This window comes from Python bivittatus, unplaced genomic scaffold (assembly GCF_059951505.1).
Source record: "Python bivittatus isolate LINGU-HERP-01145 unplaced genomic scaffold, Pbiv_v1 ctg000840_np1212, whole genome shotgun sequence".
NCBI classification, from domain to species: domain Eukaryota; kingdom Metazoa; phylum Chordata; class Lepidosauria; order Squamata; family Pythonidae; genus Python; species Python bivittatus.
Genome location: NW_028277113.1, coordinates 32322501 through 32340245, shown reverse-complemented (window position 1 = coordinate 32340245; position 17745 = coordinate 32322501). Strand labels below are relative to the sequence as shown.

Sequence of the window (17745 nt, the reverse complement as noted above, 5' to 3'; positions counted from 1 at the left end):
GAAATTACTTTCCCCTTCATCACAACAGGTATAAACAATTTTAGTAACCTATTGCCTTCTCATAAAATACAACAAATGATCTTTTTTTCCTCTATTCCCCTCTCTTATCTATAAACAAATCATTAGTCGTTCAGTCCTGATAGCAAAAATCCATTAAGGATTACCAGAAATAACAACATATCTCTTTTAACCTTGATCAAATAACCCAACTTTATATTCCTTCCCTTTGCTTTTAACAATCTTGATCTTTAATCCCTTCAAATAATGCCCTAGAACTTGATTTCTTTTCATTTTTTCTTTGTCCCTTCTCACAAAATTCTTCAAAGCTTTAACAAGCCTCTTTTGTAAATCCAGTAGAGGAAATTATCCAGATCACTCTTTTGGTTTGTTATTTGTATATCCCCTTTAATTATTAAGACATCAGCCGATTTCATTTGTATGTCCAGTTAGCATCTTTTTCCATATCATTCTTGTAGCCTGTCATTTTTAAATCCACTTTCAGATCAGTTTCAGTCTTGTCTGGTAAAACTTGTTCTTCCATAACATTTAAACACAGTCTATCTGTAAGGGCAGACACTCTTAAAAATAAGAATGGGCCCATTGTTCAAAAACATTTCCAATGTTAAAGTATTTTGCTCCGTTCTGTAATTTTCCCATGAGAAGGATTCTCATAATTAATTTTAGAATCGTATTTTAAATTCATCTGGACCCTTAGTCCATTTGTAACTTTCCAAAATCAAAGTTCTAATCATCCTTTTGCTTTTTATTCCAAAAAATATTTTTTTAAGTCCTTAAACTTGTATTTAAAACTTCTTTTGCTAAGGATTGAAGGAAACTCACCCAGTGCTATAAAACTTGCAAATCCAAAGGTCCCTAATAGCTTTAAAGCAGTTAAGCAATTTCTGAAAGTTATTAGAAAAGGAAGTATGTAAACCCAGTGTCCTTAAAGTCACTGACTGCGGTTTGAGCAAAGATGGCCATTCCATTGTTTCCCAGAGTTCTAAACCTGCCAGAGACCGCTATCTTGCAGTCTTCTCATGAGGAGCAGCTGTCTGGAGCACTTGCGGGCAATCTCAAGTCCTCTCCTTGACTGGAGAGGAATTATGAACAGCCAGTCTACTTGCTGGTTCTTCATTCCACCGCGGTCATTGGCTCTGCTTTTAACAAAGCCATCTTCAGTTCGCTATTTCTTCCCCAGAACTCTTTTTTCTTTTTTCTTTACTATATTCTTATTTTTCCTTTCTTTTCTATTTTTCTTTCTATGTTTTTTCTTTTCTGCACTTTCTGTTTTTTCTATTTCTTTTTTTTTTTACTTTTTTTTAGTTTGTATTAGTTTTTATCTTTTTAATTGTAATGTTTAATACAATTACTATTAAAAAAAAATGAAATGTACAGAACAGTAGGCAATTCCTTAGAAAATAGTGGAAACAAAATATTAAATGATACATACATTTAAAATACAATAAATGAAGCAATTGCAATGTAACTGGCTAAAATTCTACTCCAATGGAAGTTTTAAAATCCTGAGTTTTCAAATGCTAATAGAAGTGCCAAGGGAGGAGAGAAACACCTAAAACGTTAATGTTAACTCATGAATAGTCTACCATGCTGGGGAGTGAATCTAAAATCCTAAAGGTAGAATAACACCCAGCAGCTTGTCCCACTAATATCCAGAAAGAAGCAGTGCCCCCCTCTGTCTGTACTCAGCATTTGTCAGCCCACTAGGTAGAAGAGACCAAGAAATAACTCCACAGGATTGCAAAAACTACTTTTATTGACATTGGCTATAATAACAGAATCTTACAGGTCTGGCTGTGGTTTATCTCCTCCTCCTGCTTATTTTTCTTATTCTCAAGGAGGTGTCTGAACTGCTTACAAATGCTTTCTGTCTGTTGTGGACTTAACATATTTTTTACTCCTTGTTGCCCTAGTAACAGAACTTGCATATCTCCATCAAGGTCATCTTCCTTACTCTTTACATTTTTATAATCATGTGTATCTGGGGGATGCGGTGGCGCAGTGGCTTAATGATGCTGAAAGTTGCCGGCCAGAAATGGTCGACAGTTCAGCGGTTCGAGTCCAGCCTTCGCGTTAAACAGGGTGAGCTCCTGTTTCCTCCCCAGTTCCTGTCAACCCAACAGGTCGAAAACTCACGTGAGTAGATAAATGGGTACTCTCACTCCGGTGGGAGGAAAAATGCTGGCGGCGCCTTGCAAAAAGGAGTTGGGAGCAGTTGCCGGTAAGCGCGAAAAACCGCGCGCGCCCGAAAAGGACGTGAAGCAACGGAAACCCCGCCTCCTGTGCTCGCCAGCTGGGCTTTGCCCTAGGAAGGAGGCTCTGGCAAACCACTTCCGAAAAACAATTGCCTTGAAAACTGCAAGGACTCGTCCAAGCAGTCACTGCAGGGTCAGCAATGACTGAGCGCAGACAAAAAAAAAAAAAAAATCATGTGTATCTATCTCTTAGTAACAAAAATAATATCTCCTGATCTGACTGATCATTGTATTTCTAATGTCACTTTCAATTTAACTGAACCCTATTTCTTTTGGTTTTTATTGGCTGCTGGTTCCTTCTTGGGTTCTTCAATATGAAACTAATACCATGTTGCTGGAACTTTATTAATTTCTTTGTTCCTATGCTTTTTAATTAATTTTCTCATATCTAAACTCTATTATTAAGTAATCAGCTTGTAACTCCAACTATTCTTTTCTTCCTTACTGAATTGCCTAACTTGACCTTTCAATTAGAAGGGAAATATGAAATAAGTACAAATAATTTTATACTATATATAGTATACGAACAAAGTAAAATGTGAAGCTCCTGTCATTTGATATATATTGATTGTCACTGACACAGCAAAGTTGATTAAAGTTGATGCTGACTCTCAAAGTAACTGCAGCTAGATCAAATCACGCTTATGTTTCTGTGTTCCAGTGAAACAAAACTATTTTGTACTAAATTACTGTACAACAAAGCTTTGTGAGAAAAGTAATATCACATGAACACAAATTGAAATGTACTTATATAAAAGCAATGTAAATTTTTAAAACATGTTTTCTGTTAATTTCATTAAGTTCTAGAATATTCTAGCAAGTTCTTTATTCTTTCATGATCAAATCATAGTGCTATAAATAAAAAATTCATGCTTTTTATTGCTGATGTTAATTATGAGGAACTACAAGTATGTCATCTTCATTTAGTCAGACTTCAGAGTAATATTTCACAGTGTATAGTATCTCAGTTGAATTATGTCCCATCAAGTTGTTTTCAACTCCTAGTGACCACATAGATAGATTTTTTTTCCATGACGATCTATCCCTAACATGTTCTTTCAAGTCTCTCAACAGTGCACTCATCTTCACTGTAACTGAATTCCTCCACCTTGCTGCTGGTCATTCTCTTCTTCTCTTTCCTTCCACCTTTCCCAGCATTAGAGCCTTTTCCAGAGAGCTAGATCCTCACATAATGCATCTAAAGTACAATAATTTGAGCCTGGTCATTTGTGATTCAAGTAAGAACTCTGGGTTGATTTGTTCAATGATCCATCAGTTTGTTTTCTTGGCTGCCCATGGTATTCTCAGGAGTCTTATCCATCCACAAAGTTCAAAAGTGTCAATATTGTTCCTATCCTGCTTCTTTAAAGTCCAACTTTTGCTTCCATAGAGTGTCACAGGGACTACTGTCACTTGCATGATTTTGATCTTTGTAGGTATAGATGCATCACTGCATTTGAATATCTTTTCCAAGGCCTTCATAGTTGCTCTACCAAGTGCATGTCTGTGGTGTATTTCTTGACTGCTTGTTCCTTTATTGTTCCTGGTTGATCCTAAAAGGCAGAAGCTATCCACCACTTCAATAGCTTCATTGTCAATTCTAAGTCTGGTTGTTGTACCTATTGTCCTTAGCTTGGTTTTCTTTCTGTTTAATTTTAGTCCCATTTTTTCACTGTGCTTTTGTGATGGACTGGAATGGTGGGAGGGGAGTAAAGAATGTGCTCTCATCTCCAGAGGAGCAAAGAAGAGATAAGCAGAGGAGATTGGCACCTCCCTGAGAAATACCATTGGTATGAACTGGCTGAGCCTGGGAACTGGACTCCAGTCTGGGAAGATTCCTGTAAATGGGTTGTAGCTAATAAACCTTGCTGGATAATTTCTGTATGGTCTCCTGGATTTCCTTGGGCTAAGCCCGACAGCTTTTTGACTTTTAATACTAGGGCTTGCAGATCCTTTGCATTTTCTATTATCAGGGTAGTGTCATCAGTATAGCACAGGTTACTGATGTTTCTTCCTCCAATTTAAAACCACATTGATCTTTTTCCAATCCAGTTTCTCTTAATGTACATTCAGCATATAGGTTGAATAAATAAGGGGAGAGTATGCAGCCATGTCACACTCATTTGCCAACGTGGAGTCAGTCTGTTTCGCCATGTTTTGTCTGTACTGTGGCTTCCTGACCTGTATATAAGTTTCTCATGAGGACAATGAGATGTTCTGGGATTCCCATTTCTGAGCACTTTCCTCAGCTTGATGTGATCAACACAATCAAAGGCTTTTGTATAATCAATCAAGCACATACTGACTTCTTTTTGGTATTCTTTGGGTTTCTCAATTAACCAACATGCATCAGCAGTAATGTCTCATGTCTAATGTTCCTTGGCCTTTTCTAAACCCAGCTTGAACATCTGGCATCTCTTTTTCCATGTAGGGCTCTAATTTGTGTTGGATGATCCTAAGCATTATTTTGCTAGCATGTGAAATTAAAGATATTGTATGATAGTTTACACACTCTGTTAAGTCTCCTGTATTTGATATTGGAATGTAGGTTGACCTCTTCCAATTGGTTAGCCACTGTGTTTTCTCCAGATTTGCTGCCATAACTTGGTTAGAAACTTGACTGATTCTTCTTCTGTTGTTTGCCATATTTCAGTGGCTATTTCATCAGTTCTTATAGCCTTCCAACTTGGTAATGACCAGAATGCTGATCTATCTACATCTTCTAGTACTAGAGTTTCTTGTAAGTAAGGAATATCTTCTAAGATATCTTGGATATTGACATCTCTATTGTATAGAATACTCCTTCCATCTTGCTTTGATCTCCTTTGAATCAGTTACTTTCTGTCCATTGGCATCCTTTAGTATACCAATTCGAGATTGGAACCTCCTTCTGAGTTCATAGATCTTTTTAAAGACTTCCCTTGTTTTTCCATGTCTGTTTCCATCTTCAATGTCTTTAAAGATGTTGTTGTAATACTGCTTTTGTCTCTTCTAACAGCTCTCTGAAACTCTTTTTTAAGTTTCTTTCTGAGATTTTTGCCTTTCTTGGCTTTGGCTTCTCTTCCCTTGGCAATTTCCATGATTTGTTCTGACATCCAGTATGCTTTCTTCTCTGTCTTCAGTTTTGGCAGTCTCTTTTCACATTAATTCTTAACAACGTATTTACGTTCATTTAAGTTCATTCCATAATTCCTCTGGTTCTCTGTCAATGAAGTTCAGGACTTCAAAGTGATTCCTGATGTTCTCCTTGAAAATGGTGGGTGTATGTTCAAGATCATATCATGGAAATAGATTGGCTTTCTTTTTCTTCTTTAGCTTAACTTGGAGCTTGCACATGAGAAGTTCGTGATCTGTTCCACAGTCAGCACCTGGCCATGTCTTTGATTCTATAATTGAGCTCCTTCATTTCCTTTTAGCAATAATATAGGCAATTTGATTTCTATATACTCCATCTGGTGATGTCCATGTATAGAGGCTTGTTTGAAGACAGTGTTAGCTATTAAGAAATCAATTGGAGTGGCAGAAATTGATACGCTGGTCTCTTGCTTCATTTCGGTTTCCTAAGCCATACAGTCCAACTACATTTTCCTCTTTCATGTTTCCAACTTTGGCATTCATGTCTCCAGTCACAAGCAGCACATCTTGCATGTTCTTTCAATTTCAAATTTAACATAGAAGTCATCAACCTCCTCTTCTGCATTGGTGGTTGGAGCATAAACTTGAATTATCATCATATTAAAGGGTCGTCTAACCCTAACCCTAACCCTAATTGATGTGATTCCGTCACTGATTGCATTGTAGCCAACTACTGTTCTTGCTATGCCCTTTCTAATTATAAAAGCAACATCGTATCTTCATTGTTTTTCATGTCCTGAGTAATACATGGTGTGATCTTCTGACTGAAAGGGACCCATCCCAGTCATTCTTAATTCACTGATGCCTAAGATGTCAATTTGTAGTTGTTTCATTTCAAGTTCTACTGTGTTGAGCTTTCCTCTGTTCATGCTTCTTACGTTCCATGTTCCTACTGTAATTCTGTCTTTACACCTTTTGATTTTCTTTTCCTGTATGGCAGCATCAGCAACTGGATGTCCCAAAGGCTTTAATCTAGCCACGTCATAAACACTGTTAGTATTCCAAAAGATCCTTTACTCTTCCTCAGTAACATGTTGAGTGCCATCTGAGCTAATGGGCCCATTCTCCTTCGCTACAACATCAGTCATTTTACATTTTCTATCCATGTGGTTTTCTTGGTAAAAATACTGGAGTAGTTTATCATTGCCTTCTCCTATGCAGTGTGAATTGATGCCTTTGCCATTGTCCCTAAAGTGATCATCTGCCTTCAACATCTTCCTATATCGCTGTTGCCCAATATAGGTGCCTGCTTGCTTTATCTGGGCAGTTGGGATGATCTTCACACCTTGGGTAAGCCTGCTGGGAATATACTCTTGGCATGCACTCCCAACATTTTTTGCTCATCCATCCCAGGAACACCCCCCACACACACACCATGATGAGGCAGCACAGCAGGACTTGGAGGGGATTTGTCCATCAAACGCTTTCATAAATTTAAATTTGGCTTTGATCTTTTTGCCCTCACACTGATCCCTTCTTCACAGATTGAGTCCAATTCTCAGTAGGTCCAATTATTATCCCATGTTCCTTGCTCCTAGTTCATAGCAACAGAAACATTGTGTTACTAGGTATATTCATTTTGTTCATTTTTCAGTCAAATCTGCGTAGGACTGAGTCCATCATCAATAGTTCAAAATAAATGTGCATAAGATATTGCAGTCTTTATATTCCTGCGCTTTTAGATATTGATTTCCTTAGTAATTTTTCTATATCCCTAAATTAATATTTATATTATTTTAATATGGAAGAGTAATTCTGTACCTATCCACATTCTGATAGTAATAAGAAACAGCTGAACAAAAAATCCTATGTATCCTATATAAAATTTATGTTATATATAAAACATGTCATTGAGCATATATGTGGCTTACCCAGACATTTGATTTTGATACAATATCCTTCATTTATTTATGTAAACTACCTGAAAAATATACTATGCATACAGTACAGATAGTCCTCTGTTAATGACCATTCTTTCAGCGACCATTCAAAGTTACAGTGGGGCTGAACAAGAAGACTTATGGACGGTCCTCAAAGTTGCAGCCATGGCAGTGTCCCCACGGTCATGTGATTGCAATTCAGGTGCTTTGCAGCTGGCTCGCAATTATGACGGTCGTGGCATCCCGTGGTCATGTGATTGCTATTTGCGACCTTCACTGCCAGATTCCGACAAGCATAGTCAATAGGCAAGCTGGCAGGAGGTTGCAAATGGTGATCATGTGACATTGTGCTTAACAACTGCATGGGATTTACTTAACAACTGCAACTTGAACTGCCAGAACTGCCATGTAAGTCAGCACGGTCATGTGATTGTCACACTTTACGACTGTGTTGCTTGGCGACAGAGTTCCTGGTCCAATTACTGTTGTTAACTGAGGACTACCTGTATAAGACACTGAGTACACATATGGATTATATTGATCCACACAGTGATAACAAGAGTGAATAAGTGTTGTTTCATTAGGGATTCTACAACTTTTTTTTTTTTTTTAGAAAACTGTGGTTTTATTCCTTGTAATGAACAGATGCAGGGAGTCAGGGCAAATATTTAATATTCCTGGGTGTGAATGGAATCACAAAACTAGGAAGAAACTTACTTCCAGTTTGGTGGGTTAATAAAGCTAATGTCTCTGCTTGTTTCTCACCTAGTCCAAAGTAAACCTTATTCTGAGACTGTTTTATAATTATTATACAATATAATATAATACCAACTTACAATGTGTAATTGTAATATATCATAATTGTATGATAGTAGGAAAGCACAAAACATTTTTAATATTTTGAATCCAAAACAATTGTTTCAAGTTTGAAATGGGTTGTTCTGATCATTGTGGACGAGCTCTATCCTTAAAAAGTTTCAAGCTCAAAACATTTTACGCATTTCTATAGGACAACAGAAACTGCATAGCGTGAAAAGAAGAAAAGAAGATGGGGATAGATGGGAAGAGATCTGAAACTATAACCATTTACTGATTTTCTTTTATTTATTTTCTGCAGGATCTTTCATGTTGGTGAACACTACTGAAAGAATTGGCCAAAAAGCCCATCTTTTGCTACCACACCTTAAAGAAAATGACACACATTGCATCGATTTCAATTTTTATGTTTCCAGCAAGAGTGGTTCCAGTCCTGGAATTCTGAATGTTTATGTGAAAGTCAATAATGGTGAGCTTGGAAGTCCAGTTTGGAATATCTCTGAAGCTCCTATTGGTATTTGGAATAGAGTGGAATTGGCAGTCAGCACCTTTTGGCCAAACTTTTACCAGGTATTTTTTTTTTTTTTTGTTCCTTCACTTCTGAAACAGTTTAAAATAAAAATTCTTCCTCCTTTTTCAATGTTTAATCAATTTATACAGTGACTAATGGTCTTATTGGTGTTATATAAATTATTGTAAAAAACACTCCTTTACAAAGTGCATTGGATGAGCCAAATACCTTCTTTGAAATGTGAAAGCAGCTGAATGTACTGGAAGGGTGAGCCGAGCTGCTTCAAAGGCTTTCCCCACCTGTCTGCGTGCTTCTGTGCATGCCGTTTACTTCGCTGGTACTCCTGCAAGTGGTATGGTGTGTGGATAGGCACATAGAGCATTCTGCTGACTCTTTCAGTGGATGCTGCTCCTTAATGCTAGAAATGTGTGGCCCTCCATCTAGCCACATAAATCTTAGAACAAGAAGAGCTTTTAACAAATTAAAATTAAACAAATTAAAATACCTTTTAAGTTGTGATTATGTTGAACAACATCCATGTTGTTTTCTTGGAACAATAGGGCAGTTGCTTGCCATTGTCTTTGTGGGATTTTTTTAAAAAATTCCCCATTCTTGTTTATAGCTCTGGATTTTTCTGATGCTTTCCCATCCAGGACTATCAGGTCCAGCCTTGCTGAGCATTTTTTGAGATCAGCCAGTATCAGCTACATGTTGCAATATGTTTCTGTTAGACAATTATCTATTGAATGAAATTCATCTATTTTATTGTGAGATTCCTCAACTATTCTATGTAATGAAAAGATTGTCTTCCACATAATGATTCCTATAGGCCTGTTTCTCAGAAATCTGCAGACTGTTTAAAAGTCAGAAATTCTTATCTCACAGACCATTTCTCCCTTGAAATATTTATAAAGGAGTGTGCCTCAAGAACAAGTTTAGTTTAACAATTTGATTTTGTTTGATTCAAATCAAATCAAATTTACTTTTTTTCCTGGACCTTCTTACTTTTTGGAACATGGTCCTCACTACAGTACTTAAAAGCCAAATGCATTCCTTGGGGGCTGTCAGTAATTGTGGATCTCTCTTCTGAATGGTTAGGTGTAGTAGATTTTAAATTATCTCTAAAATAAGATTTTATATGAAGTCCCAATAAGGAAAAAGGTCTACATTAAGTCAGAAATATGGGAAGAAATTTTAGGAAATTGTAAATGGTGGATTGCTACTTTACAAACTAGCCGTCATTTCAGCTCAATTTTAGTATCATCATTTTTCAAATATTTTTGTAGTCATTTGATATGGATGCACTTTTTCTTTGTAACATAGAAGTATGAGTTTGCAGCTGTTACGGAGTTTGTAATTAAAAATTGAATTAATCAAAGTCTTAGGGACTATTATTAAGGACTGACTCCCCAGTCACCCTCTGGTGGAGATGGGCAGTGTATAAATTTAATAATAAATAAATAAATAAAAATTATATTCTATGAACTGTTTACATAGGAATAGATTGGTGGTTGGAAGGATATTCAGGTACCATGATGTCTCTGTACCTACAAAGATTAGAATAGTGCAGGCAATGGTATTCCCTGTGACCCTCTAGGGAAGTAAAAGTTGGACTTTGAAGAAGCAGGATAAGAAAGAATATTGACACTTTTGAAATTAGGTGTTAGAGAAGAATCCTGAGAATACCAGGGACAACCAAGAAAACAAACAAATTGAACAAATCAACCCAGAGTTCTAACTCGAGGCACAAATGACCTCGACGGTCAAATTATCATACTTTGGACACATTATGTGAAAACCTAGCTATCTGGAAAAGGCTCTAATACTGGGAAAGGTGGAAGGAAAGAGATGACAAGCAGCAAGATGGATGGTCTCAGTTACAATGGCATTGGGTGCATTGTTAGAAGACCTGAAAGATAAGGTTAGTCCCAGATCGTCATGTAGAAAATCTATCCATGTGGTCACTAAGAGTTGACACCAACTTGATGGCACACAATCAATCAATCCATCAATGAACGATTGGTGGATTCCAATTCTGGCCAGATTAATTTCTTATATGAATGCAGTGGATAAAATTCCTAATAGTTGGCAGGGCACTCTAAGCTGAACCTACCTCACAGAGTTGCTGCTGTAGAGAAAAAAAAAATGAGAGAAAATTCAGAATAAGGCTTAGGCTAATTTTGCTTAACTAATATAGATAAATGTTTTCTTTTATTAAATAGTTATAGTCAAAAATATTTTTGAGAGTAAAAATGTATCAAGAACGTTGAAAAATTAAAACAAATGGAGGTATGAAAAAGATGCATTTTGAGCCTTTTTCCACATTTCATTTTTCACTGGCAGTGAAATCATGACTTAACTGCAGATAATATGCCTGTTACTGGTATAAGGAGAATTTTGAAAAAATAACTTAAAGCTTGAAGTAATGATTGTAAGTTATGTTATGAAAGCTTGTGTTTTGAAAGACAACATACACATTTTTGAATAGCTAAAACAGTGTTAATTTTTTTTACAAAACAATCGTTCTGATGTGCTTAGGGACTTATAAAGTAAGTGGATCTCATTTTACCAGATCTTGGATACAACAAACAACTTCACTCCCAATAATCAAGGATTCTCTGTTAAATTAAGATTTTACTGGGAATGATGCTATTTACATCAGTGACATAAATTGGTACAGTTTGTTTTGTGAATTATTTTCCCAGAAATTTCATATTGAGGAACTGATGTCTTAAAGTAATTCCAGATGAACCTAACATTTCAGCCAACAGTTCTATACAATCTTAGACAAGATCATATATAGCTAAATGCCCTGCAGCGGTGGCCCTTGATCATGCAAAATGTTATTCGTCAGGTACCCAATAAAATATTTTATTTTCCAAAATACTATTTTGTCTATTTGAAAAATATTTTTATTTTGTTTTTGGAGGGTTTTTTCCCGAAGAAAATACAGGCAAATAACTCCCACTAATGCTTATTGAATAGACCCAAGAATCTTAAAAGCAGAGTATGTCACACTTCTGTAGACATTGTGCTGTGTGATACCTCTATATTTAGAAGTTTCTACTGAAATGCTTCTTAGTATGCATGGCCTTCTGAACATAGTTATTGTTTCCTTTCAAGATGTGTGTTGTAGCTATTAATTATTTCTCTAAGCCATGTCTTGTATGAAACAATATAGCTCTAACCTTCATGTTAATTCATGTGCATTTAAATCTAACTTTCCTAGCTAGGTAGTTATTTAATCCCTTCTTAATGATTTGCTTATAGACTGTCCATCAGTAAGTGGTCCACTAGTAAGGTCTCCATAAGTAGACTTCTTCTAGATGCATGCCAAAAATACATCACTATAAAAATGGCTTGCATAAATTTACATCTGCTGTTTAGCTAGCTAGCTAGATATAGATATAATTAGGTATTACATTAATGTAATATAAACATGATGAGTGTAATTTAAATATATATCAGCATAATGAGGAAGTCCTGTATGATCTTTTTACCTATTCATTCTTCTGTCCAGATGTTAGTTAATAATGGATAACTTAAAGGCACCTCTTCTATTTCTTACTTTTTAAAATTCTTTGATCAATCTGTGATCAGCTGATGTAACTTTTGTATCTGCTGCTTTAGAGGAGATATCACTTTCACACTAAAACAGTCTTTTTAAAAAAATTTCAGAGGATTAATTTAAAGCATGAAACTAATTATCATTTAAAAAACAAACTTCCATTCTTCTAGCAGATTCTGTTACAGAACCCTGATGGCAGTTAGTTTCCTTTTGTCTTTAATTTGATATACCCACTGCAGGCAGTTTGCATAACTCTCAAATAAACTCCATGCTCTTTGTCTATACATCATTGCTTTCTATTTTAGGTGAAACAAAACAGGCTGCTGAAAAGCAAACATAACATGAATCCTATGAATCTCAAAATCCATAGCTAAAACCAAATAAAGGTGTGTATGTATGTATGTATGTAAGTGGACTGTTTGTTTTTGATTGAAGGGTATTATAATTCAGTACAGCTGAATTATAAAGAATGAACAGATAAAGCTAATAACCTTAGCTTTTTTGTTATGTTAATTTCTTTGCAGGGCATTTTAAGCATGTTTACTTGACAATACCTCAGTAAGGCTTAGTCTCTAGGAAAGGTATTTAGGAGAACTGCAGCTTCACTTTTATTTAATGACAGATTTAAACTTTCTGATTGCTGCTTCTACAAATGAAGTGCTTGGGGAGCTTGACACTCTGGGGTTTCACATCTATCTGTGTTCAACTCTTATAGACTGCCTTATATCCTGAGTGCTTCATATTATCAAATTTAGTTCAGACTGATCTTGAACCAAGTTAGCTTTTCTCAAGCAGTGAAATACACAGTCTTGTCTCCTTTTATGTTACAGAAGGGCTGTGAACCTAACTTTAATGTAAATAAAATAGGTTTACTGTTGAAACTGCAGGATTATAATGCTTTCATTTAACTTTCTCTGGTCAAAATGTCCATTCGGTGTGGAATTCAGAAAAAGCCATCTTATAATAGCTTGTGCATAGCTTAAAAACAGCTATCCCATAGATTTATGCCCATATGCAACAATAAATAGACACTTGATTCAAGTAGTATCAGTGAGATTCAATCACTACTGCTAAAGATACTGACAGAGACTCTGAGAATAAAATACCGACAGAGACTGAGAGTAAAAATAGAACAAAATATTGCCCTTAACTGACAAGCAATTTACTGTGGAGTAGTTGAAGTCCTTATGGAATAAATAGGTTCAGGATCATGGGCCTTGAAAAATAAATCAGTACAAACAACGTCATAATTACACAAGCCCAATTTTCACTGTTCATATTAAATCACTTCTTTGTTGGAGGCTATAGTTGACATTAATCTCATAAGTTCTTCTTTATCAGTAGAAGTACAAATGATAATGTGAAATGCATACATAAAATGTAGTTATGTCGGGTTGGAGGACATACAAGATGCAAGACAAATAATCCAAGGACTAAATTTTCTTTTTGCTATTTTTTTTTCTAGCTTATTTACACAAGTGCCTTAATTACCCAAATTGATATGAGTAAATTCTTACTCTTTTTCAATACGTTATTATAAATTAAGTTTATGATTAGGTACAATTCACCTTTGGACTACAGGAATTTTAATTGCTTAGAACATGAGGACATGTATTGAAAGAAAATCTATTTATTCCTTTTGTTCTATAGAGCTGACAAGTTGTTTTTACTAGCACGTTTTCAGCAGTAAGCATTTCAGGTAGCAAGTAAGCCCCCTCCCCCATTTCCATTGAGAAGGGAGAAGTGGCAGGAATGAAAAGCTAATTTTGCTCTTCAATGAAGCAGGGAGGATCGGGGACAGTGCAATGTTAAACCGCTTCCCTGTTTCCTGTTTGGCAGGCATCTGAGGGATAGACTGATGTAAGACATCTCTAAGGCAAACGTCCAGCGCTATTTTTCATGAGTACATGTAATCTGTGTTTTAACCAGTTTTTTCCTGGCTGATACGGTAGCTAACTAATATCCCAGGAATCAGAGAAACTGTGTTTACAGTAGCTTTTCTATTCAAGAGGGCTACTTTGCCTCATCTACTTGGTGATTTCCATTTCAGATGTTTCAGCTATGTTGAATTTAAAATGGACAGTTTGGAGTGAAAGTACTAATATTTTTAGAACCTGAAAATCATATAGAAAATAACATCCCCCCCCCCCCCGCAAAAACAGAACATCAAATTCTTCTAGTGTTTCTTTTCATTGTTTTGTCTAAGACTTTCCAGAAGCAGTATTAGTCAGTTGCAAGAAAAATTGTGTTATTTAAAGAATAATATATGGCATATTTTATTTTACAATAAAAAAGCTATGCCATAATAAATGTATTAGACTCTTCATTGTTTTAACTAAGGCACCTTTTTACAACCCAATTCACCTCAAATATTTGAAGTTGACTGTATGATTATTTTATTCAATCTGACTTTGGAGTGCATAAAACACCATAAACTAATAAATTATCCTCTAGCCAACTAATAGGGGAATGCCAAAACAATATGTCAGTGCATATCCCTGAGCTACAGCAGCTCCTGGAAGAACAAAAAGCCCCCTGCCCATTGTAGTTCTATACAGAAATAAGGGGAAAATGCATTGCTTGTTCCCCCTTTTCAGTGCTTGTTATGTACTACTTTCCAGCTGTTTGTTCAGAGAAATATTTGCATGATTGCACTGATATAAAAGTATTTGTTATTAGTTAATTTATTAATTAGTATTTATGCTGAAAACTATGACAAGATTTATAGTCAGGCACTTTTCCCAATAACAGCAAGTACAGTTGAAGTATAGAGATTTTATTTGCGTATTGGGTATAGGGGTAGGGATAGAAGAAAATGGCTTGATTTATTTATTTTGAATATAATGGGAGTAATGCCAGATCACTGACTTTGAATTTATGAATCAGTTTTCCTACTAGCACATCAAGACAATTTTCCAGTTGTCTTGGCTGTGTACTAGGAAAATAGCTTTATATTGGAGGTATGTATCTGTTTATTTTTCTGGACTATCCACCAGCTTTCACTACCATCAAACATTGTCACTTTTTAAGGCCTCGTTGGCTGAACAGAAGCGTCTAACTTTTCTTTCTTGCTTTATACTAATAATATACATAAGAATATATATTATATGAATTATATTATAGGTAGTGCTTATTTAGTGACTGCCTTGTTTAGTGACCATTTGCAGTTACGACGGTGATGAAAAAGTAACTTTGCACCAGTCCTCACACGTACAACCTTTGCAGGTCTGTAAAGCATAGGAAAGCTGAAGGAAGATCTTAAGCACAGTTGCAATTTCACTTAGCGATTGCTTCGCTTAATGACTGAGTTACCAGTCATAATTGTGGTTGCTAAACAAGGACTACCTCTATCTGTGTTATATATTAGATTGATTTCATGATAAAACTTCTTAGATTAATGAATAGGACAGAGCTTTAATGTCTTTCCTCAATATTTTAATCTTTAATATAATTTTCAAGCAGCCAGGAAGCATCAGGGGAGCAGCTGTAGTACGGTACGTTGATGAAGTAATGTTATATTACATTATACTATCTTTCAGTTGATATCACTGTGGAAGAAAACTTGCATACTAAGTGTACAGAAGGTATACTCTGCCAAGTAATTCTTATCCTAATATTTAATCTAACTTGCATAAATTAGATAAACATAAAAAGTTTGGGATTATTTATTGAATCAGGTAATGCATAAGAAATTGGCTGCAAATAAAAATAACAGCCAATGAAGCTGTGCATGGATAAAATTATTGATGTCTATGAATTTGGATTCCTATACTTTCCTGTATTGCTTGAAATGCTTAAGTCTTTGTATTTTTAAATAGTCAGCATTTTATTTAAACAAATAAATAGCTGTACTTATACTAACATTTCAGAAGCATAAATCTATCACCAAATATATTGATATTACTTGCTTTTTCATCTTTCAGGTAGTTTTTGAAGTTATCACTTCAGGTCACCAAGGATATCTGGCTATTGATGATGTGAAGGTTTTAGGACATCCATGTAGTAAGTGAATATTATGTTTTTAATTATTTCATAATATTGTTGGAATAAAGGTAATTTCTTTCTTCTGAATCCCCAAAGGGTTTCTTGATAAAGGGCCTATTTAACTCGGTAGGTGCCTAGAACTCTTGAAACCAAAATACTATGTAAATTTTCTAAGATTGTTGGAAAGCATACTTTGCTAGCTGAAGGTATGAGACTAAGTTACATGTTACATGAACCCGCAAAAGGCAATTGGAGCAGGATCCTGGCTTTCACATATGGGAAAAGGCATTGTTCCAACAGTGTAGTAGATGCTGAATCCATATCACATGCATTTCCTGATCATTCCCAGTAGTAAAATACATTAGTACTAAAATGCCTCAGCAACTCCTGGCTGACCTCATGTGCACTCATAACTTAGACAGTTTGAGACCTAGTTATAGTACTTCGTGGGGAGCCCCTTAGTGAATTGTAAGGCTGTAGGCTAGACTGGAGAGTTGAAAAACATCCCAGAAGTTCATAGCAAGTAAATTCCATGTTATTGCCAAGAAAACTATACAGATGTGTTCATGAAGTCAGTAGGATCTGAACTCAACTTGAACAAGGCTTGATTTTGCTTATTCCACAATTTATTTGAAGTACATAAACTACCTTTCTTTGAGGTACATAAAAATAGTGGTCTTGATAATATCCTAATATTCTTGTCTGATAACTGGTTTCAGTATTTATTATAGCTTTTATTAAAAAACATCAGTTAGATTTTAATCCAGTCTTTATAGAAATGTTTTCCAAGAGAGTTACACAGCCAAAATAATTTGCTTGCTCAATAGAAACAGTAAGCTAAAATTGTTCTTTTATTGGGACTTAGATTCTTGTAAAAAAGGAACATTGGCAATGTAAAACATCTTTATAATATATGATATTGTGAATAATTAGAAACAAATATTTTAAAATTAATTTCAGTCTCAATTTCTCGGCTTACAATACAAATATGTCATTTAGAACAATGTGGTGCTAATAATATAATTCTCCCTTTGCCACTCTTTTATTTTCAACAGCCAGCACACCTCATTTCCTGCGTCTCCAGAGTGTAGAAGTCAATGCTGGCCAGTTTGCTACTTTTCATTGCACTGCCAATGGTAGGACTGTTCAAGGAAACAGGCTTTGGCTACAGGTAACCGTGTTTGTTTCCCTTTCCTTTCTCTATCAAAGGGATACTTTTGAAAATGTGATAAGTTCATGGCTATCCAAAAGCCAAAGTCCAAGAAGGACTGTATGGCAAATGAGAAACTACAACATAGGCACTAGTAATTTTTCTATTTTGGTTCCAGTAATTAAAAGCAAGGGGAAAGAGGTTACATTAATACAAATATTCAGCATCCCCCGGAAGATGCCTAGTGTGTGTTTTTTTTTTTAATCACATGGTATTTATTATTTATAAAGCAGCAGCATAAGTAAGTTTTTTATAAAATTGTGCACTTTTGGAAAAAGCTCCAAACTTACTTGAATTATAGACTAATATATGGCAATTGTATTCAGATAGGAAAACAAAATGATATATATGTGGGACGCAGTGGTGCA

At 35.5% G+C, this 17745-nt stretch overlaps 1 protein-coding gene across 6 annotated transcripts in view; it reads left to right on the top strand.

The window, feature by feature from the left end:
- PTPRM (protein tyrosine phosphatase receptor type M) overlaps positions 1 to 17745 on the top strand; it is a 526420-nt gene that overhangs the window by 180646 nt on the left and 328029 nt on the right. For all 6 annotated transcript variants that reach the window (XM_088130895.1, XM_088130898.1, XM_088130896.1 and 3 more), the window contains exons 3-5: positions 8406 to 8674; positions 16107 to 16185; positions 17223 to 17338. In XM_088130895.1, coding sequence (XP_087987021.1) covers positions 8406 to 8674; positions 16107 to 16185; positions 17223 to 17338 — 464 coding nt within the window. The remainder of the gene's footprint in view (positions 1 to 8405; positions 8675 to 16106; positions 16186 to 17222; positions 17339 to 17745) is intronic.